This window comes from Pistacia vera, unplaced genomic scaffold (assembly GCF_008641045.1).
Source record: "Pistacia vera cultivar Batoury unplaced genomic scaffold, PisVer_v2 Contig158, whole genome shotgun sequence".
In the NCBI taxonomy this organism is placed as follows: Eukaryota; Viridiplantae; Streptophyta; class Magnoliopsida; order Sapindales; family Anacardiaceae; genus Pistacia; species Pistacia vera.
The window spans coordinates 12,473-35,215 of NW_022195663.1; the positions used below are offsets into that span (position 1 = coordinate 12,473).

At 35.4% G+C, this 22,743-nt stretch overlaps 1 protein-coding gene and 1 pseudogene across 1 annotated transcript; one reads left to right on the forward strand and one right to left on the reverse strand.

Moving 5' to 3' along the window:
- Positions 1-11,919: 11,919 nt before the first annotated feature.
- On the forward strand, positions 11,920-13,283 carry LOC116124942 (annotated as a pseudogene).
- Positions 13,284-18,710: 5,427 nt separating this feature from the next.
- On the reverse strand, positions 18,711-21,359 carry LOC116124911 (G-type lectin S-receptor-like serine/threonine-protein kinase RLK1). Its single transcript, XM_031410669.1, is given in 1 exon segment — positions 18,711-21,359. A coding segment is annotated over 1 exon segment (2,379 nt). The 5' UTR covers positions 21,298-21,359; the 3' UTR covers positions 18,711-18,918.
- Positions 21,360-22,743: the final 1,384 nt, after the last annotated feature.

Genomic DNA, 22,743 nt, shown 5'->3' on the forward strand with positions numbered 1-22,743 from the left:
TCGTATTTGTCACCCAAACCAGTAAGAACCTAATATTTGGGTAATAAAAGTGTATTTTAAAAGTACAAGGGTGAGAAAATGTCATTTAACTCTTTTTTTTGGGAAAAAGTCGCTAACTCAATATATATATGTATATATGGTTTTGAAATATACATTCACCTTTCCCATCTAAAGATCAAGTTTTAAAATTGACATTTCTTTAAAAAGTACTAAACACTTTCTTATAAAAATTATCTGAATCATGATTTCAAGAACTTAAAGGATAATTTATGATATTTTTCCATTTCCGCTCTCGCTTTCGATGGGTACAATACCTTGGTGGCATTATAAACTTGAAGGAATATTTATTTATATTATTTCTTAGCTAATAAGGTGGCCAAACCTTTTCTTTGGTGTAACAGTTATTATTACTCTGATAAGGATTTGATGACTATATATATAGTAAAACCTCTTTATAGTGATACTGTATATATATGAATAAACTCTACATAATCATAAAAAATTATAGTCTTAATTTGGGATAGTTATAAATAACAATAAACTCCACATTATAATAAGTTATAATTTTTCTAATTCTCGCCTAAAGGAAAGTTGCCTCTACATAGTAATAATTATATATATATTACAAAAAAAAATATTTTATGTTATATTAACGGTTTAAGATGAAATAAAATATTTATCTAAAGTGGTTTAGGATAATGATTTATGCTTTAGAGTTATTACCACATATTTTAACTTGTGAGTATGTAATAACTCGCTAGCATGGATACCTTCTTGTTAAAGCCAAAATATTTTTAGCTTCTCAAGCATGTTTAGAACCTCATGGGACGAAATTTTTTGTATTTCCGTACTATTATCCTCATGATTATTTCCTTTTTATACTTGTCTAATTGCAGCAATAGTTTCTTTTTCAGTTAAAATGTACACGATTTGTTGGTCATTTGAATGATCGAGGAAAAAATTAATATTCATTCGATTAGTGTAGTGAAGTTGTCAAATCTGATCACTCAATTCTACAATGACTCTTTTATTCTCCTCATCCAGTTCATTTGTAACTTGCAATTCATCGACATCGGTTTGGGGGTCTTAATTTTGCGGTGCTTAAAACCATTAACAATTGTCTATGACTTCACATCAATTGACCATGCATCAACTGTATTTACAGTTCCATCAATGACACTTATTTTTGCTGATTCAAAAACATGATCTTCTATCTATTTCAAAGTGGGCAATTGAAGCGCTGAATTGAAATTTAAATACTACTAAAATATGAATTGAAATCCTAATACTGTATTACTAAAACATGATTTATAAAATAAGAAATCAAAACAATAGTTTTTGTAACTACACCTCTATTAAGTTATAACCTCCTCATAGTAATAAAATTAGTTGATCTCACTATTATGACTATAGAGAGGTTTTACTGTAATAATATATAAAGTACTTAACATAATCAAGCTTAGGCCTACAATTGAACTGAACACGAATGAACACCCTCGTTCAAAACTCGTTCGATAAGCATGAATGAGTGTTCGAATTCGTGTTCAAACTCGAACGAACACAGAATGACTGTTTGAGTTTATTTGATTAACAAAACGATCAATTAATGATTGTTCGACTAACTCGTAAATACTTGTTCGAATAACTCATTCGATAACTTGTAAATACCTGTTCGAATAAAAAATATACACTAACTTTCCAATTCATGCTCTAAAAAACAAATATTCAACAATTTATAATTCATACCCATTTAATTCAGCATTTGAAAATAAACCAACTCTCTATCTATATTTATATTTTAAATAAATCAATAAAAACTCAGTAAATTAAAATAACTAGCCATCATAAATAATAAAACTTCAAAATAAATTTTACAAAATAATAAATCGTTCAAAACAAATTTGGTTCCATATCAAACATGACATAAACAAAAGAAATTTGCATTTTGCATAGACATTACAACACAACCAAAATGATTCTAACAGGAGTGAACATGCCACTATATAGTATATGGTGTGAACCTACAAAAGAAAAAAATTGAAAATCATTAGTAATAATAGACTGATTTTAAATATGGCTACACTTAAAAAAGTAATCATATATCAATATATTGGATTCGATAGATGGGAAGATCAACTCCAATTGCTCCTCTGTCTAAAATACACAAAGGAAAAAAAATTAAGTTAGAATAATTATCAAACCGTTAAAATAATTAAATCATTAGTGGTACGATGGTTTATTGTAATATATGATCAATACAAATGTGTGATTAATTTAGGTTTAATTAACTATTATGTTATTAAATTTGTCATGCTATATGTCACTTGATTATACAATATGTTATATTCATAAATTTGTTATATTATATTTAATTAAGCTATTATATTATTAAATTTGTCATGCTATATATCACTTAATTATACAATATATTATGTTCATCAATTTACCATACTATATTTAACTAAACTATTATATTATTAAATTTGTTCTGCTATACATTACTTGATTATACAATATGTTATGTTCATCAATTTACCATACTATATTTATTATTTATTAATTGAAATGTTATCTTATAATATTTAATTATTAATTACATTTGAAAAAATATGAAGTTATTATGTCATTGGATTTACTATATTATATGTCACTTGATTATACAATCTATTATGTTATTAAATTTGTCATACTATGAATCATAATAATTTATTACTTTTTAATTAAAATGCTATAAATTTATATATTTAATTATTGATGACATTTGGAAAAAAAAAATCCAAACATATTATATATATAAGAAAAACAAAAGTATCATAATATTTTATTATTGATTACCATTGAAAAAAAATTCATCCAAACTAAATCAAACATAATATAAAAAAGAAAAAGAAAATCTATATATAAATTATAATAATGTATACCATGTTTTTCGTACATAAACGAACAAATAATCGAATAGATTGTGCGCGAACGGATGGATCAGTCAAACGTATAATGTTCGCGAACATAATTGAATGAATAACTCATGTTCGAACTCGAATCGAACATATTATCGAACAAACATCGAACTATTCGCGAACAGTTTGTTATCGAGTTGAGTCGAACAATTATCGAATGAACATCGAGCTGTTCATAAACAGTTCGGTTTGTTTGCAGCCCTAAATCAAGCTACCTAAGTTTGTTTATATTATTATTTAAAAAAAAAAAAAAAAAAAATCCCTCTTCTTTCTTATCCAATCCACAGAATCTCCTTTAAGAGAGAACAAAGCAAAGACCAAGGGCCCAAAGTTAATTTACCAGGGAATGTTTTTAATTTAATTTTTTTTAATTTAGAAGGTAACGTGGATTTAAATATATATGATAAAATAATGTAAAAAAGAAAAACAGGTCCCACATGGTTGCTCCGTACCCACAACTGCCTGACGAGCTCATCCCATATATATTCCTTCATAACTACTTCATTTCTTGTCCGTTTTATCTACACGAAAAATTAAGCCGGAAAATTAAAAAAAAAGAAAGAAAGATGAAAAAATCAAACTATCAAAATCAAATCACCTAAAACATGCTAACGTTTGAAACACGCCAATTCGATTGACATTTCACAGTATCAACTCTTTGAAGATTTTGAGTTTTGAATTGAAGAAAAGAAACAAGCCATGGGCGTGCCAAAGGCAATGGACGCATTACGACAGCGAGCGGCTACTGTAAAAGAGTCGCTGCACAAGAGCCAGACCATCACCGATAACATGGTGAACATTCTCGGCTCCTTTGATTACCGGCTCTCGGCGCTTGAGACGGCTATGCGTCCGACGCAGGTTGAGTTTTTGATGGAATTGAATTAATCTGGAAAAATTTTNATGACTATTCGTGTTCGTTCGATTAACAAAACGACCAGTTCGTGATCGTTTGACTAACTCGTAAATATCTGTTCGAATAACTCGTTCGATAACTTGTAAATACCTGTTCGAATAAACAATATACACCAACTTTCCAATTCATCCTCTAAAAAACAAATATACAACAATTTATAATTCATACCCATTTAATTCAACATTTGAAAATAAACCAACTCTCTATCTATATTTATATTTTAAATAAATCAATAAAAACTCAATAATTTAAAATAACTAACCATCATATATAATAAAACTTCAAAATAAATTTAACAGAACAATAAATCGTTCAAAACAAATTTGGTTCTATATTAAACATGACCCAAACAAAAGGAATTTGCATTTTGCATAGACATTAGAGCACAACCAAAAGGATTCCAACATGAGTGAACATGTCATTATATAGTATATAGTGTGAACCTACAAAAAACACCTATAAATTCATAGTGGTATGAGAGTTTATTGTAATATATGATCAATATAAATGTGTGATTAATTTAGGTTTAATTAAACTATTATGTTATTAAATTTGTCATGCTATATATCACTTGATTATACAATATGTTATATTCAATTTGTCATATTATATTTAATTAAGCTATTATATTATTAAATTTGTCATGCTATATATCACTTAATTGTACAATATGTTATGTTCATCAATTTATCATACTATATTTAACTAAGCTATTATATTATTAAATTTGTTATGCTATACATCACTTGATTATACAATATATTATGTTCATCAATTTACCATACTATATTTATTATTTATTAATTAAAATGTTATCTTATAAAATTTAATTATTGATTACATTTAAAAAAATAAGAAGCAATTATGTTATTAGATTTACTATATTATATATCACTTGATTATACAATCTATTATGTTATTAAATTTGTCATGCTATGTATCATAATAATTTATTACTTTTTAATTAAAATGCTATATACTTATTGTATATTTAATTATTGATGACATTTGGGAAAAAAAAAATCCAAACATATTATATATATATATATATATATAAGAAAAACAAAAGCATCATTGCTCCGTTTGGTTCACAATTTTGTGTTTTTGGGAAAGGTATTTTGAAAAAAGTTAAAAAAAAAATTAAATTGGGCGGGTATTACGATGTAGGATTTACAAATTAATAAAATACCCCATATGTTTGGTTTTTTTAAAAACACCCCCTATAATAAAACATTAAAAGTTAACAAAAACACCCCCAACCCACCCTCAAATACGGACAGCCAGCCACCACCGCCGGAGGGTGGCCGGATTCACCGTATCGGCGCATGACCGGCTGGATCCTGCAGGTCGTGTGCTGATATGGCATTTTTCGGCCAGATCTAGCCGTGGATCTGGTCGGCAAATGCCAGATCTATGGCTAGATCTGGCCATTGACGGCCAAATCTGGCCGTATTTGCTTGTCAACGACGGCCAACAAATGGTCGTCGTTGATGGTCAACGACGACCATTTGTTGGCCGTTGTTACCGACTAGTTACGGCCAAAGATCTGGCCTTTTCCGGCCAAAGATCTGGCCTTTTCCGGCCAGATCCACCGTGGATCTGACCGAAAAATGCTAGATCGGCGCACTACCGGCCAGATTCAACCGGTAGTACGCCATCCTACCAGATTCTGGCCATTTTCCGACAGTGGTGGCCGGAATCTGGTAAATGTGGATTGTTGGGGTGTTTTTGCAATTTTAAAAAAAAAATTTAGGGGTATTTAATTAAATTAACAAATTTAAGGGGTTTAAAAAAAGTTGAATAATATTATGAGTTTTTTGGTATTTTACTGTTTAACTTTTTTGGGAATACTAAAAGTAGTATTCCCAAAAACCAACCAAACGAAGCCCATAATATTTTATTATTGATTACCATTAAAAATAATTCATCCAAACTAAACCAAACATAATATAAAAAAGAAAAAAAATGAAAAAAAAAATATATAAATTATAATAATGCATACCATGTTTTTTGAACATAAACGAACGAACAATCGAATAGATTGTTCGCAAACGGATGGATCAGTCGAACATATAATGTTCGCGAACATAATCGAACGAACAACCCATGTTCAAACACGATCAAACATATTATCGAACGAACATCGAACTGGTCACGAACATTTTGTTCGTGAACAATGTCGAACAGTTATCAAACGAACATCGAGTTGTCCGTGAACTGTTCGGTTCGTTTGCAGCCATTATAAATAACATAGCTAAAGCTAATAAGTACTATATTTATAAATTATAATGAATAAATATATAATGGACTAATGGAAATTTTCAAAATTTTCAAACAAATCAACGGTATTTTTCAGTATTATTTAAAATGAGGGTAAATTTTTTAAAATAAATATCAAAGTTTTTGAAATAATCTTTGAGGGGCAATTAATGTATATAAATATATAATCAATATGTATTTTACTTTTTGCGAGCCTTAGAGCTCGAAAGCTCATTAAGGCTTGCAAATTTTAAACTGTTTGTGAACTGCGAAGCTCGAAAGCTTGTTCAATGTCCTACCAAGCTCGAACTGTTCGCTAGCCTAAGAGCTCAAAAACTCGTTAACTATTCGCAAACTTTCAATTGTTCGAAAACTTTCGAGCTGAGTACTACCATGTTCGATACTCGGTTCGTACATTACTCGAACTGTTCGAGTTTAAGTTCGATTCGATAGATTCCGAGCCAAATAAGAACTTAAGCTGAGTCGAGTTTGAATTGTTCGCGAACAGCTTAGTTCGGTTGTAGGCCTAGTTAGGAGGAATAAATTGGTGGATATATTATATAAATTACTAAATTGCCCTCATTTTTAAATATTAATATAATATTATTTTAAAAAAAATTTATGTTAACCCCTTACATTTCAAATTTAGCTAAAATACCTCAGCAACAAAAAAGTTTAAAACTTAACAAAAACATCCCCACCCAGGCACCCACCCCAAGCCATTGTCGGTGGCCTGCTACCACCGGCGGCAACGATGACAATGGATATCTAGCTGTGAAACAGCCATCATTTCACGGCCAACTATCTGACTGTTTTAGACATGGATCATAGATCCATGGCCGGAAATGACCTTAGTAATGCTCAGCCGACCAGATCTGGTTGGTCGTGCGCCATTCCGTCGGTGTCGGCGGTGATCCGGCCACCACCCTTGGGTAATTGTTTTTAATTCTAGGAGTATTTATATCCTAAAAACTTTGCATATAAGGATAAAATAATCAATTAATATTTTTGTAAATTATTTTTAAAATAAGGGCATTATTGTCCTAAAATTTTATTAATAAAGGGTGAAATTAAAAAAAAAAAAGTTAAGATTACCAAGTAATCTTAAAAATACCTAAAGAGGCGTTTGGTTCAGGGAATGTTGGATTACTGGAAAGATAGATTACCTTGAAGATTAGTGGGAATCTTTAGAAAAATGTGTTTGGTTAATTGGTGGGTATGTTATATTAATATGTTTGGTTGGGAGGAATAAATTAATGGGTATGTTATTTAAATTACTGAATTGTTCTCTAATTAAATATTATTATTATATTATTTTTTAATATTGATTGTTATAACCCCCCTACATTAAAAAACTTAGCAAAAACAACCCCATAATAAAAGTTTGAAAAATCAACAAAGCACCCTCACCAACCCAACCACTGCCAGCCGCCGGCAACCACTGCAGGCCGCCGGCAACTGGCAACCTAACGGCGCATGGAAGGTAGGACATGGCCTTCGTACGCCGTATGGCCATTTCCGGCCAGAGATCTGGCCGAAAATGGCTAGACGTGACAGATTTGGTCGTTAACGGCTATAGACGTTGCCGTTATCGGCCGTCGTTGACGAATCTGATCGTCAATTACCAGATCGATAGCCGTTGACGGCCACAGACATGGTCATTAACGGCCGATCGACGGATCTGGCCTTTGACGACCAGATCTGCCACAATCTGGCCATTTCGGCCAGTTATCCAGCTGAAAATGGCCATATCGGTGCACGACGACCATTTTCGGCCTTTTTCGTGCACCATTCCGATGGCTATCCGCGGCGGTGGTTGCTAGCGGCAGACGGTGACAGATGGGTGGGGGTGGTGGCCTGTGTGGGCTATAATTTGTTTTGAATTTAAGGGTAATTTTTTCCAAAATGTTAATTAATTGGGGTGAAATAGTAAAAGCTATATTCATGTAAATAAATTTAAAAATAAGGGCATTATTGTCCTAAAATTTATTAATAAGGGATATAATTGTAACAAAAAAAGATAACCCTGATAGTCTTAGAATACCTAAAAAAATTGAGGTAATCAAATTACCTCCAATATTACCAATAGTAACCACTATTGGTATTTGAAAATTACCGATATCTTATATTACTTGAAAATCAAACATGGTAATCAAGTAATATAAGATGACTTAATCCGAGTAATCCCAGATAACCCCCAACCAAACGCCCCCTAAGAAAATTAAAGTAATCAGATTACATTACCTAGTAATCTTTTGTTACCTCAAGGCTCAAACCAAACACACACTAAAGGGTGTGTTTGGTTCAGGGAATGTTATATTACTAAGGAATGTTGTATTACTGGAAAGATAAATTACTAGAGAATCTTTAAAAAAATGTGTTTGATCGGTTGGAATAAATTGGTGGGTATGTTATAACAATATGTTTGGTTGGGAGGATAAATGAGTGGGTATGTTATATAGATTACTAAATTGCCCTCCTTTTTAAATAATAATATAATATTATTTTTATTTTTATTTTATTCTATTATTTCTTTTAACCCCACTATATTTGAAATTTTACTAAAACCCCAACCATATACAATTTTAATTTGTAGCAAAATCACCCCCACTCACCCCAAGCCACCGCCGACAGCCAGCCACCACCATCGGCAACTGCCATAATGGCGCATGACCGGCTGGATTTGGCTGGTTGTGCGCCGATAAGGCCTAATCTGGCCAGATCTGGCAAATAATATAGCTGTTTCACTACTAGATCGGGTCGTGAATATGGTCGTGAAATGGCCACAAATCTGGCTGTGAAAAGGCCAGATCTTTGGTTGTGAAACGGTAACCATTTCACGGTCAGATCTATGGCGTTTCACGGCCATATCTTTGGTTGTGAAACGGCTAGATCTGGTCGTTTCTGGCCATGGATCACAAATCTATGGTCGGAAACGTCCTTATCGGCACACGATTGGCAAGATCCTGCTGGTCTTGTGCCAATATGACGACTTTCGTCGGCGGCCAGTAGTGGTTGCTAGTGGCCGGTGGTGGTTTGGGTGGTTGGGGGTATTTTGTTAACTTTTAAACTTTTTTGTAGCGGTGTGTTTTAGCTAAATTCTCAAATATAAGGGGTCTAGGTAATTGTTATTTGGTAGACATATGAGGGCAAATGTATTCAAAATGATAAAAGATTAAGGGTAAAATAGGGTCAAAATTAAGATTACCTTGGTAATCTTATATTAACACCCCTTGAAAATGTAATCTGATTATCCCTAATATTACCGATAGTAAACACTAATTGTAACAAAAGATTACGTAATCTTTTATTACTTGACAATCAAATGAGAGAATTTTGAAAATTAAACAAAGATTACATGATTAATTTTATATCACTTTGGAACCAAAGGCTACCCAAATACATTCAAAAATCCCTTACCGCTTAAAAAGAACTAAATTTGTTTGATTGATTATACCATGAAAAGGAGTATTTTCATGTCTCTGCGTTCTGCACCTTTATCTTTCAAGTAGCAAATCTTGTGAGAGAAGTAAAATTCAAGAGCTCTATCTCTTTGCAAACCCAATTGTTGTTGGAGAAATTGTGGAAATATGTACAGACACATGTAATTAATAGAAATAATTACGTAAGAGTTATTTACCGCAACAATCATCTGAACAGCTCACCTTGTCTACCGGATGATCTAAGGCCAAGATTGGTTGAATTGTGTTTGCTGTAATGATTGGTGGCTTCTTAGGAGGGTTAACAGTACCGACAGAAACACCAACTGGGGGTAGGCCGTTGGGTTCTCCCTCACGGACGAGCGACCAAGGTAGGTTTCACGGGTTATGGGACGTCATTTGGGGAGTTGATCAAGTATCCAAGAGAAGGCCAACCATACTTCACAAATTACAGGGATAACCTATAATGGAAAAGCAGCATAATCCGGAGTTAGATACGGAAACGAAGAAAAAAACCTAAGAATGATGAAACGGAGAACAATGTCTGTGCTTGAGGGGGATGGGGACTTTCGCCAGGGTGGTTACTTAGGCTTGCCCAAATTATTGAAACAAAACAAAAAGGGTTTAGTGTTGACGCAAGTGTTTGAATAAGGTATGACTCATCCTCATCGTATGTGTTAATGTTAAGTATACAGTTTCAGATAATGATTTTTCAACTGTAACCTGTTCATGAAATCTAATCGTGCATCTTAAATCAGAGATATAAGAAAATTGTGTAAAGGGAAGCCATTCTGTTAATTATCTGAAAATACGGATAATAATTTCTGAAGAATAATTGGGTAAAATAGATCCTTTCCTACAAAGGTTTGTTTGTGCTAGCAGGCTAACAGGTAGAATAATTGGGTAAAATAGACACAGTATTGCTTAATGTTTTGTTGAGTTGAGGAAATTAGGTCATCAAATATTGGGTTCACTACAATATGTTATTAGTGATATAATTACGTGCACACCATTTGTCTGAAGCAAAATGAAAAAATCCTGCATGTTTTGAGGCATCTACAACATTCTTTTCTTTTTAATTCTGAGATTGTTAACTTGAAAATTCTTTGTATTTCGTTGTGAAAAGTTTGTGTATTATTAATTTATTGTGATTGTTTTGTTTATAACTTAAAATTTTTAAATTGAAGAATGAGTGTTAGAAGCAATGAGGGATAAAATGAGCATTTTGATGGTCAACTGGATGGAGAACTACCTGATAGATAGGGTTGAACCACTGTAGTTATTCCTATGTTAGTATTGAACAAGGAATATTAAGATGCCAAACCTTTTCAAACTAGAAAACACACATCTCATTCTTATCATCCTAGTGGCCACGATAGACTGGAAGATACTTTCATTGTGTGATTGCTGGAAANGGGGGGGCGATAAAAAGAAAAACTTATAATTAATAAATAATTATAACCGTTGGCTGCTCTGCTGTGACTGTTGGCAGCCAACGGTTATAAAAAGTTAGAATTTTTTTTTTTTTTTAATAAATTTTGTAAAATTTTATTTTAGCCCTTGTAATTTATACTTATTTAGTTTAATGTAATTTTACAAGGGACTAAAATGATAAAATACAAAAAAAAATTTGGGCCCAGGCCCGAGCCTTGGAGGAGGGCCTAGTGGAGGGCCTGAGCCCTCCTCCTTAGGCCTAGTCCCGTTTTGGGACCAGGCCTCCTAGGACCGGTCCTAGGACTGGGTTTTGATGCTGGGCTTTTGGGCCTGGTCCCAAATGCCCAGCTTTATGTAAAACAGAGCAAATTTCAGTTCAAATTTTCTCTCTCTACAGCTCTCTCTCACGTCTGTTTTTGGTCCTCTTTCCTTGGTATACTCAAGCTCTAAAAACCAACAAGTGGCATCAGAGCTGTTGTGATCTTTCAGGACCTGGAAAAACAAAAACCTTTTAACAAAACTCAACACCATACGTAATCATCTTCATGGCAGCAACTCTAGCTTCACTTTCTCCACCATCTTCAATGGAGATCAGTTCCATGTACGGGCTATAAAGATGAAGACTTATTTAAGAACCCATGGGTTGTGGCAATGCGTGGAGGAGGAGAAGCAAGTTCCTCAGTTAGGAGCAAACCCCACACTAAACCAAATCAGGATTCATGAAGAAGAGATGTCTAAAGCACCAAGGGCCCTATCTTACATACAATCGGCAGTGATAGACCAAGTCTTCACTAGGATTATGGCGTGTGAAACTCCTAAAGAGGCTTGGGATAAGCTTAAGGAGGAGTATGGGGGCAGCAATACAACACGCAACATGCAGATTCTAAACCTGTGAAGAGAATTTGAGATGCTTAAGATGCAAGAGGCTGAGTCTGTCAAGGAGTATGTCGATAGGCTGATGAATGTGGTGAACAAGATTAAGCTACTTGGTGAAGAGTTGACTAATAAGAGGATAGTAGAGAAGGTTTTGGTTAGTTTACCTGAGAGATTTGAGGCAAAAATCTCTTCACTTGAAGACTCCAAAGACCTATCCCAGATCAGCTTAGCAGAACTTGTGCATGCTCTTCAAGCACAAGAGCAAAGGAGGTTGCTGAGGCAGGAAGACTCAAGTGAAGGAGTCATGATAGTAAGCCAAAACAGAAGGTATGCTGGAGAGAAGGGAAAGGAGGAAGTTAACATCGAAGGAGGAAAAAATGCAGGACTGAGAACCTTTCCTCCTTGTCCTCACTGCCAGAAAAAGAACCACTCTAAAAATAGAAAGGAAGGCCATTCATACCAAACTGTATATTTTTTTAAGTGAAAAAAAAAAAAAAAACAATAGAGGTTAACGCAAATGCCTTTAAGCTTAACATGTTATATTTGTATGGCTCTTGTTTGTTCAAATCCTCATACAATCTCCTCAATCTGAAGCGAAAGTTCCAGCTATCATAGTTTTCAGAGACTCCTTTGTGGATACAGGTAACAACAATTATATACCCACCATTGGCAGGAGCAATTTTAAGCCTTGTGGTCGTGATTTTCCTGGAGGTGTGCCCACTGGACGTTTTTATAATGGTCGCATTTTCCCTGACTTTCTTTCTGAATCTGCTGGCCTCAAACCAACAATACCTGCCTACCTGGATCCAATGTATAATATATCAGATTTTTCAGTTGGAGTTTGCTTTGCTTCGGCTGCAGCTGGCTTTGACAGTTGCTCTGTTTATCTTCTTGTGAGTGCTTGAAATTATTTAACTTTTATCAAAAATATGGCTGGAAGCCTGGAACTGATATGTGATTTGTTGTTTTTGCTACTGATGTTTTATATCCCAGAATGTGAGAAGTCCATGGCAGGCACTAGACTACTAGAGTATTATAAGGAGTACCAAAATAAATTGAAAGTGTATCTTGGTGTCAAGAAGGCAAACAAAATTTTAAATGAGGCTTTATATACAATAACCTTAGGAACAAACGACTTTCAACTAAACTATTACATAATTCCTGGTCGAAGATTCCAAATCACTCTCAACCAGTACCAGGATTTCGTCATTGGAATTGCTGAAAATTTCTTTAAGCAACTTTATCATCTTGGAGCTCGAAAAATAGCCTTCACTGGACTGTTGCCATTTGGGTGTATGCCAGCCAGTACATAGAACCCTAAATTTCCAGGGTCATAATCATGAATGTAATGAGCAATACAACAGAGCGGCTTCCAAGTTCAATGGGNGACGGAGAAAGCCATGAAGATGAGTTTTCAGCTGCTGATAGAGAAGCTCCAATGGTTAAGTTACCATTATTTTGAGCAACAGCCGAAAATATTTTCAGAAAAAGAAAGGAAAAGATCAAAAGAAGATTAAAAGCCATTGCAAGAGCAAAAAAGTTAAATTTGGTGCATCCCCAAAGCCTGGAATTAAACAAATAAAGAAGTGAAGTTTGTAATCTAGGCCAAGGAAGTCTTCTTTGTTCTCCTAGTACTGTTACTGTGCCGCTTAAAAGAAATATCAGGAAGCAAAAACAAAATGGGTTACGCAATACTTCCAGGTACAAAGATTTAATGCTGTTATAAATAGAATTTTCAACTCTAAACAAGGAAAAAAATGTAAAAAAAATCATCACATCACTTTCAATTATTCGTGTACATTTGAATATGTTTATGTCATGTATACATTATTTTCCTCTCGACTTAGAAGAAGATTCATATCTGTTATGTCTGGGAAATCAAGGGCTGACGTGGGAAGTCACGTGATGAAGTGTTACCTGCTCCCATCAGAACGGTAAGCGCACGTCAGGCTTGCTAGACGCTGTGGAGCTCCCACGTATCCATTTCCCTGCTTCAAATCGCGTGAAATCAGTTTGGGGCGTGGGTAATGTGACGTAAAGCCGGATTATATCCTGACATTCACACCAACCCATGGATTTAATGATGATTACATGCATTCATCTCGTTATAAAAAGAGGAAGATCCCTTCATTAAAGGGATTCGGCTATTTTTACACTTGAACTCTCTCTCTCTTTTGCAAACTTTGTATTTACTTTTCCCAATCATTTGTAAGCCAGTCTGCTGTTACGACCTGACCCATCATACTAATACAAATTAGTGGACGTAGGACTTACTACCTTAGCATCCGAACCACTTAAAAAGCTCTCATTACATTTATTCTATATTCTCTCTATAATCACGTGTATCTCTTAATCAATTAATATTACGCACATATTAATTAGTTAGTGTTAAAATCACGCATCAACAATATTACAGTGAAAAAATTTTGCATTTGAGACAAGGTCAAAGATATTAATTGCCATGAGAAACGTGGAAATTAAAAGTAAGGGAGAACGACTTATACATACCTAATGTTTGCTGAAACGACAAGTTGGTACCCAAAAGGTTTTGAAACGACAAATGGGTACCTTCCGTCATGTTCTGTTAGTGATTTTCGTTTGATAATAGTGAAAAGACTAAAATGCCCTTAAAAGTTTAATTTTTAGTTTTTTATAAATTTAAAAATTTCTAAAAACCCCCTAAGTTTGCTAATTTGACTAAATGACCCAATATATAAAAATTTTATAAAATAACAAAAACACCCCCGCCACCCACAGTGCCAGATTCCGGCCACCACCGCCGGAATCTGGCCGGAAAATTGTGTTACGACACAGAACCGTCGGATCTGTGTCGTAACACACCGATCTGGCCTTTTCCGGCCAGATCCGCCACGGATCTGGCCGGAAAAGGCCAGATCTACGTCTGGCCTTTTTCGGCCTCGACGGCCAGATCTGGCCTTTTCCGGCCAGATCCTCCACGGATCTGGCCGGAAAATGCCAGATCGAGGTGTTACGACACAGATCCGATGGGTCTGTGTCGTAACACAATTTTCCGGCAAGTTCCCGGTCTCGACGGCCGTAGATCTGGCCTTTTCCGGCCAGATCAGCCACGGATCTTGCCGGAAAATGAAAGATCTACGCGTTACGACACAGATCCGATGGGTCTGTGTCGTAACGCAATTTTCCGGCCAGGTTCCGGCGGCGGTGGCCGGAATCTGGCACTGTGGGTGGCGGGGGTGTATTTGTTATTTTATAAACTTTTTATATATTGGGGTATTTAGTCAAATTAGCAAACCTGAGGGTTTTTTAGATATTTTTAAATTTATAAAAAACTAAAATATTAAACTTTTAAGGGCATTTTAGTCTTTTCACTATTATCAAATGAAAATCACTAACAGAACATGACGGAAGGTACTTGTTTGTCGTTTCAAAACCTTTTAGGTACCAACTTGTCGTTTCGACAAACCTTGGGTATCAATAAGTCGTTCGCCCTTAAAAGTAATCCCACGAGCATAAGAAAATGAGAAGCTACCCCAAAATAGCAGTCAGAGGTATCACATCAACGATACAATAAACCAATATATTTAAGTCACATATGCATTATTTTCCTCATCAATACCAACGGTCAATATGATTAGTGGTTCTTAAAATGAACGTGCATTATGAGTTCATTGTACTGCATCAATCACATTGAATTTTGGGGCAAGCACAGAGGAAAACATAAACAATAATGCTATAGACATCGAAAAAACTACATCAAAATTGTGTACCAGTCTACATATAACACGTTTTTTATTTTTTTATAATTTTTTTTAAAGGACGTCCGTCCATAAATAAATTATGAAAATAAAATAAAATAAAAACTTTGGGGACGACCATCCATAAATTATGGACGGTCGTCCCTTACGTTTGGACAGACGTCCATTCCTAATGGACGCTCGTCCATACTTTAAAAAAAAAAAATGTTTGGACGGGCCCGTCCATTATTCTAGTTCTACAAATTAAAGAAAAACTTTGGATGGGACGGGCGTCCGTAAGGAATGGACGCTCGTCCATTACTTATGTTTTTGTGAAATCTTTCCAGTAATAGCAATCTCATGCAGTATCTCCTGCACATCATCAGCCAACTTTTTGACATCCTCCGGCCAGTATAGTACGTTTGCATCCTGGTTGAAGTTCTGTAGCTTATCCTTATTCTCTTCATTGCTGCTGACTTCCCTGAAAATCTTAAACTCTTGCCTCCCTGAAAAAAACACAGTGAATGAAGACGAAGAAGTAGACGGGCGAAGTTCTGCACCTTCTTCACTTGCCTCCATGGAAACTTTATTGCATCCATTTTGATTTAACAGCTTAGAATTTCAAACGCATTGACTTAGACTTTTAAAACACTATACAAACATCATCATCTTTATCTTTATCCTTAATATATTTGTTGAACTGTATTCATGGAAAAAGAAGTAAACGAAGACTGGAACTATTACCCGAAAAGATGATGATGATGATGAAGATAATTTGTAGAAACTAAAATAATGGATGGGCGTCCACTAGAAATGGACGCCCGTCCAAACTTTTTTTTTTTTTTTTAAAAGTATGGACGGGCGTCCATTAGGAATGGACGCCTGTCCAAATGTAAGGGACGGCCGTCCCCAAAGTTTTTATTTTTTTTTATTTTCATAATTTATTTATGGACGGGCGTCCTTTAAATGGGGACGCCCGTCCCTCGTACATGGACGCCTGTCTATATAATATGGACGGGTGTCCATGTGAGTGAATGACTGTCCAAATTTGATGGACGGCCGTTCACTAGAAAAAAATTGTAAAAAAAATGAAAGACGTGTTACATGTAGGCCGGTACACGATTTCGGTGTAAGTTTTTCGGTGTCTGTAGCATTATTGAAACATAAATGCATAAGCAAAAGTTTGAAAGTTGACTTGACTTAGAAGACTTGCAAAGATCATTATCAATCTGGTTGGAACTTGGAACCAATTATGAAGGTTAAAAATCACCAACCACTCCTCAATTTTGGCCTTAAAATCATTGGCTCAGACACTAACCTGTTGGCTTTCAAATTGACCGAGATGTGAGAATATAGTTTTGTCCAAACCTTTACAGCTTTACAAAGGTGCCTAAATTAAATCAGTTTGACCGAGATATGAGAATATAGTTTTGTCCAAACCATTACAGCTTTACAAAGGTGCCTAAATTAAATCAGGAGTTTTGAACAGGACTTGATCTTTGTGCTGATCCACTGGAACTGGATGGTTCTTATCAGTATGGCGTATGCGACACGGTTTTTTGATTTCCAAGCTAAGAAAATGCAGCATTTCATATGATTTACTCAGAAATGAAATTTTCTCATATTAATTTCTGGGGGAAGATTTACGTCAAACACAGTACTTGAAAGTTCAACATCAACCGGAACCAACCTTACCCAAGAGATTTCAAGGAATGATCATCATAACTAGTTAGAAAGGAGTTATTCTTCCTTAATAGAAGTGCTCTACATTTTTGTTTATGCTATAGTTTAAATTAAGAGCAATGCTGCGGTTATAAAAAATTGTATACCGATTTCATGCACGGACAGATGTGACACCATCCTCTCTTTTTTTTAAAAAAAATTCATAATTAATCGATGGTCATGATGGTGCCACATCTGTCGGTAAATGAATTCGGTATTTATTTTTTTGATAATTGTATCATTTTCCTTAAATTAAAACCTAATTTTTGACCTTTAACCATTGAACCATTCTAACAGTAAGTCCACCAGTTGATTTATTTCCAATGCTTGATTATGATTTATTTCCCGAAGTGAAATCTTTGTGTTATCTGTCATTCAATTACTAGTATAAAGTCTTTCTCAGGAAATTTCCTTCCTTGGACTTACTCAACAATCACTGTAACATACAAGGTCTATATATCATGTAACTTGTAAAATGTATTAGCCAGAAAAGGAATCAAGAGCTTTTGAAACTTCCACAGAGGATAATTTTCTGTTCAATCTTTCAAACACCACACGTATATTGAAGAAGAATTTTCCTCCGTGGAAGTTTTGAACAAGACTTGATCTTTGTGCTAGTCCACTGGAACTGGATGGTTGTCATCTGTATGGCGTATGCGACACGGTTTTCTGATTTCCAAGCTAAGAAAATTCAGCATTTCATATGATTTACTCAGAAATGAAATTTTCTCATATTAATTTCTGAGGGAAGATTTACAGCAAGCACAGTATAATAAACAACACATATTTTACCAAGTAATGAAATGTTTTACAAGGAACACCTAGTGTCCTTCAACTTTTGACATTCCCAGGGAGTGGAAGCTGCAGATTTCTTCCAGCTTCCAGCTTCGCTAGTAACTGCTAGGAAATGCAAGGATGCAAACTAGACCATCAGGTCATCAGAGATTTAATGCAGAACAAGCAATGAAGCATTTACTCGGACTAGAAGTTTCTTGAAAGTTCAACTTCAACCGGAGCCAACCTTACCCAAGGGATTTCAAGGAATGATCATCATAACTAGTTAGAAAGGAGTTATTCTTCCTTCATAGAAGTGCTCTACATTTTCGTTTATTCATTAAGCTACTCCGGAACACAACTTAAGATCGTTGCCAAAAACAGAAAGGCTTTTCTCACCTATTTACAGCAACTTGAAAAACACTATGAACAATAAGACATCCTGATAATAATTTAACTAATAAACTAGCACTCATCACTAATATTTGTAGGCAGCTGAAAGCATAGTTATTGCTACATATCACCTGTTTGAAGATCTGGCTTCTCATTTAGAGTTTGATGTTATTTTTACTAAAAACATAAGCATACCATTATAAGAGCTGAATGCTTTCAATTTTCAGAAATCATAGCAACTATAATACATTTATTTATTGAGTTCTCTTAGATAGTACTAACACAAAACTATAAAAAAACAATACAACGATCTAGCGGAAAAGAGTACAAGATCAACAACGGATAAATGACGTCTAGGAAGATTATACATTGGGTACACTATTGTACTGAGTACCTGATTGAAAGTGCTTCAGAAAAGCAATAAAAAGCTAATTTCAGCTTGTAATGTTGAATGGCCATGGACATGGCGGAAAAGGTACTTCAAGAACTCCATCAAGCATCTGTATAACCTTCCTCATCGTGGGGCGAAGAGACAGATCTTCTTGGATGCACCAAATTGCAACCATCACAAACCTCTGCAGCTTATTCATGTCACTGATGGCATCCGGATCATCTTCAACTAGAGTACTCAATCGTCTTTCCTGATAACAGTCATAAGCCCAATCAGTTAGAATTGCTTTATCAACTGTGCTCGCTTCCTTCTCGACACATCTTCGAAGGCAAATGATCTCCAGAAGCAGCACTCCGAAACTGTACACATCAACTTTTACAGTGACTGGCGTGTTCCTGAACCATTCTGGTGCAACATACCCTTTTGTTCCTCTGATGGCAGTACTAGTATGGCTCTGATTCAATGTCAAAAGCTTTGCCAATCCAAAGTCAGATATCCGAGCATTGTAATAATCATCAAGAAGTATGTTTTGAGGCTTTATATCGCAATGGATGATCTGGGTGCAGCACTCCTCATGAAGATACAATAGCCCTCTGGCAATGCCCATGGCAATATCGGTCCTCTGTTTCCAATTCGGTTTACAGTCTCCGAAGAGGAAGCTGGCCAAAGTACCATTACTCATAAACTCGTATACTATTAACCGGTTTTGTCCCTCATCACAGAATCCAAGAAGTCGAACCAGATTCTTGTGATGTGTCTGGCCAATTACATTCACTTCAGCTTTGAATTCCTTCTCACAATCTTGAAATACTCTATCTAACTTCTTCACTGCAACAAGATTATCAGGAGCAATATCCATGCACCCTTTGTAAACAGTACCAAAGGCCCCCCTTCCTAATTCTTCCTTGAATCCATGAGTGGCCTCTACAAGCTCGTTATAGGTAAAGCAGCACAAATTCATATGCGAAACACCTTTTTCCGGATGAGACCTCGTGAGTTTTCTTTGATTAACAACTAGAAGGCCAAGGCAACTAGCAGCAACTAATATCAAGTTGACAAACACAGAGCTGCCAAAGAGTACAGATCCCACCACAATGAATATATCCCTCCTCTTCTTTCCATTCGCTTCGCCTTTCCTAATTTTGATGAAAGTTGTCCCATTATCAGCAGGGTTCATTTTCCCATAGGAGAGTGGTAAATTCTTCTTTCAACAGCTATCAAATCTAATCCTAGATGCAGAACACAGGCAATCCTTTAAGCAAGACGATTCACACTCCTCTCTACTAGAAGGCTTAAGTTTCTCGTAGTCAGAAGTTGGCCAATCAGTACCTTTCAGCTCTTCCATATAGTATAGATCTTCTCCAGATTTCGCCCCATCTTCTTCACAGCCTTGGATGAAATCCGGCTTGCAGTTTCCGTATGTATCATCTGGATCAAACAAAGAAAACCCTTTTGGGCATGAACAGTTTGGTCTTTGCAATGAATTGAGAGTGCAGATGCTGTTATACCCACAAATTCCACTGCCTAATCGTTCACGAAGACCGCTGGTAAAACAGATGTTATCCGGCATGGTGCGAACAACTGACCAGATACCATTATTTCCATTGGTATTCTTGGAATGAGTATAGAGCACAAAAGAACCATCAAAATTGAGAGTTGCTCTGTGATAATTTTCTTGAGATGAGACTATTGTTCCAGGTGTGAGAAAAACTTTTTGATTGTTTTCCCTCACAACATACAAATAGCCTGATTCATTAAACACCACTTGGAGACCGGCATTTGACTTGTTTTGATCAAATGTATTGCTCCAAAAATAGGCATCATATGCGAAGCCACTAGGCAAGTTTATAGTATTCAGCACAGCATTTCCATCCTGGAGCAAACGAAATTGGAACCTTCCTCGAGAGAAATCAGTCTCCGATCGTTTGGAAGAAACCACTCCACCCCTTTCCATTTTCTGTGAAGGGAGCAAAGTATCAGCAGGATCATCAAAACTCTGCCATAACATTTCAGAATTTGCATCTGCCACCACAAAGTTGCCCGTATCATCAATAAAACCAAACGCAGCTGCACTCATAGTAATACCAGATTTCCATATCTCTTGGCCATCAGGGCCATCAAGCACCAATCCGCGGTCAGCAGTTAGCCCTAATCTTGATCCTCTTGGTGCAGGCTTATCAGCTGAAGCATACCAAACTATGGTTTTGCTTGGAATCTTGTAATACCAAATGGCAGGCAAGAAGAGATCCTTATTGTCAAGTTTGTGAAAACCAAAAGCAAAGTCCCTGGAAGGAGAAAGCCATGGCTGTGAATTATAAGCTGCAGTGATATACTGACCTACACTTATAGTTCCATTGTTTTGTGCAGTTGCTAAACATGGCAGCAGAAGCAAGGAAAGAACACAAAGCAGGTTAAAAGCCATTACTGAATATTGTTTTGGTTCTGATACATAGTTCTAGATGAAAATAATTTGTTTTTTGAAGGAAACATCTATAAAAGGAATGACACACACAAAGGTTCTTCGTTATGAAATTTCTATATTCACTCTTAATTAACTCCTTATATTCTTGCTCTATTGACGAACCCCTAACCTTGTTTTATGCTCGTAGGAACCGGATTATCAGAGACCAATGTTGGAAACTATAGGGATGTTGGAAAAGGAGCCTACAAGCTGCAAACACTAGACCCCACCATGTGAAATGAATTCAGAATTTGAGTTTAAATTCATGTCACTCCAGGAATTTGACCATTCTAACAGTAAGTCCACCAGTTGAATAAACTATGATTTATTTTCCGAAGTGAAATCATTGTGTTATCTGTCATTCAATTACTATTATAAAGTCTTTCTCAGGAAATTTCCTTCCTTGGACTTATTCAACAATCACTGTAACATAGTCGCTTCATACAAGGTCTATGTATCATGTAACTTGTAAAATGTATTTGCTAGAAAAGGAATCAAGAGCTTTTGAAACTTCCACAGAGGAAAATTTTCTGTTCAATCTTTCAAACACCACACATATATTGAAGAAGAATTTTCCTCTGTGGAAGTTTTGACTTTTGAACAGGACTTGATCTTTGTGCTAGTCCACTGAAACTGGATGGTTCTTATCTACATGGTGTATGCGACACGGTTTTTTTTATTTCCAAGCTAAGAAAATTCAGCATTCATATGATTTACTCAGAAATGAAATTTTCTCATATTAATTTCTGAGGGAAGATTTACATCAAGCACAGTATAATAAACGACACATATTTTACCAAGTAATGAAATGTTTTACAAGGAACACCTAGTGTCCTTGACATTCCCAGGGAGTTGAAGCTGCAGATTTCTTCCAGCTTCCAGCTTCGCTGGTAACTGCTAGGAAATGCAAGGATGCAAACTAGACCATCAGGTCATCAGAGATTTAATGCAGAACAAGCAATGAAGCATTTATTCGGACCAGAAGTTTCTTGAAAGTTCAACTTCAACCGGAGCCAACCTTACCCAAGGGATTTCAAGGAATGATCATCATAACTAGTTAGAAAGGAGTTATTCTTCCTTCATAGAAGTGCTCTACATTTTCGTTTATTCATTAAGCTACTCCGGAACACAACTTAAGATCGCTGCCAAAAACAGAAAGGCTTTTCTCACCTATTTACAGCAACTTGAAAAACACTATGAACAATAAGACATCCTGATAATAATTTAACTAATAAACTAGCACTCATCACTGATATTTGTAGGCAGCTGAAAGCATAGTTATTGCTACATATAACCTGTTTGAAGATCTGGCTTCTCATTTAGAGTTTGATGTTATTGTTGGTTCTTGGAAGAGAAGTCCAAAAATAAAAGGATGAATATTTGCAATGAAGGAGACGGCAAAAAGCA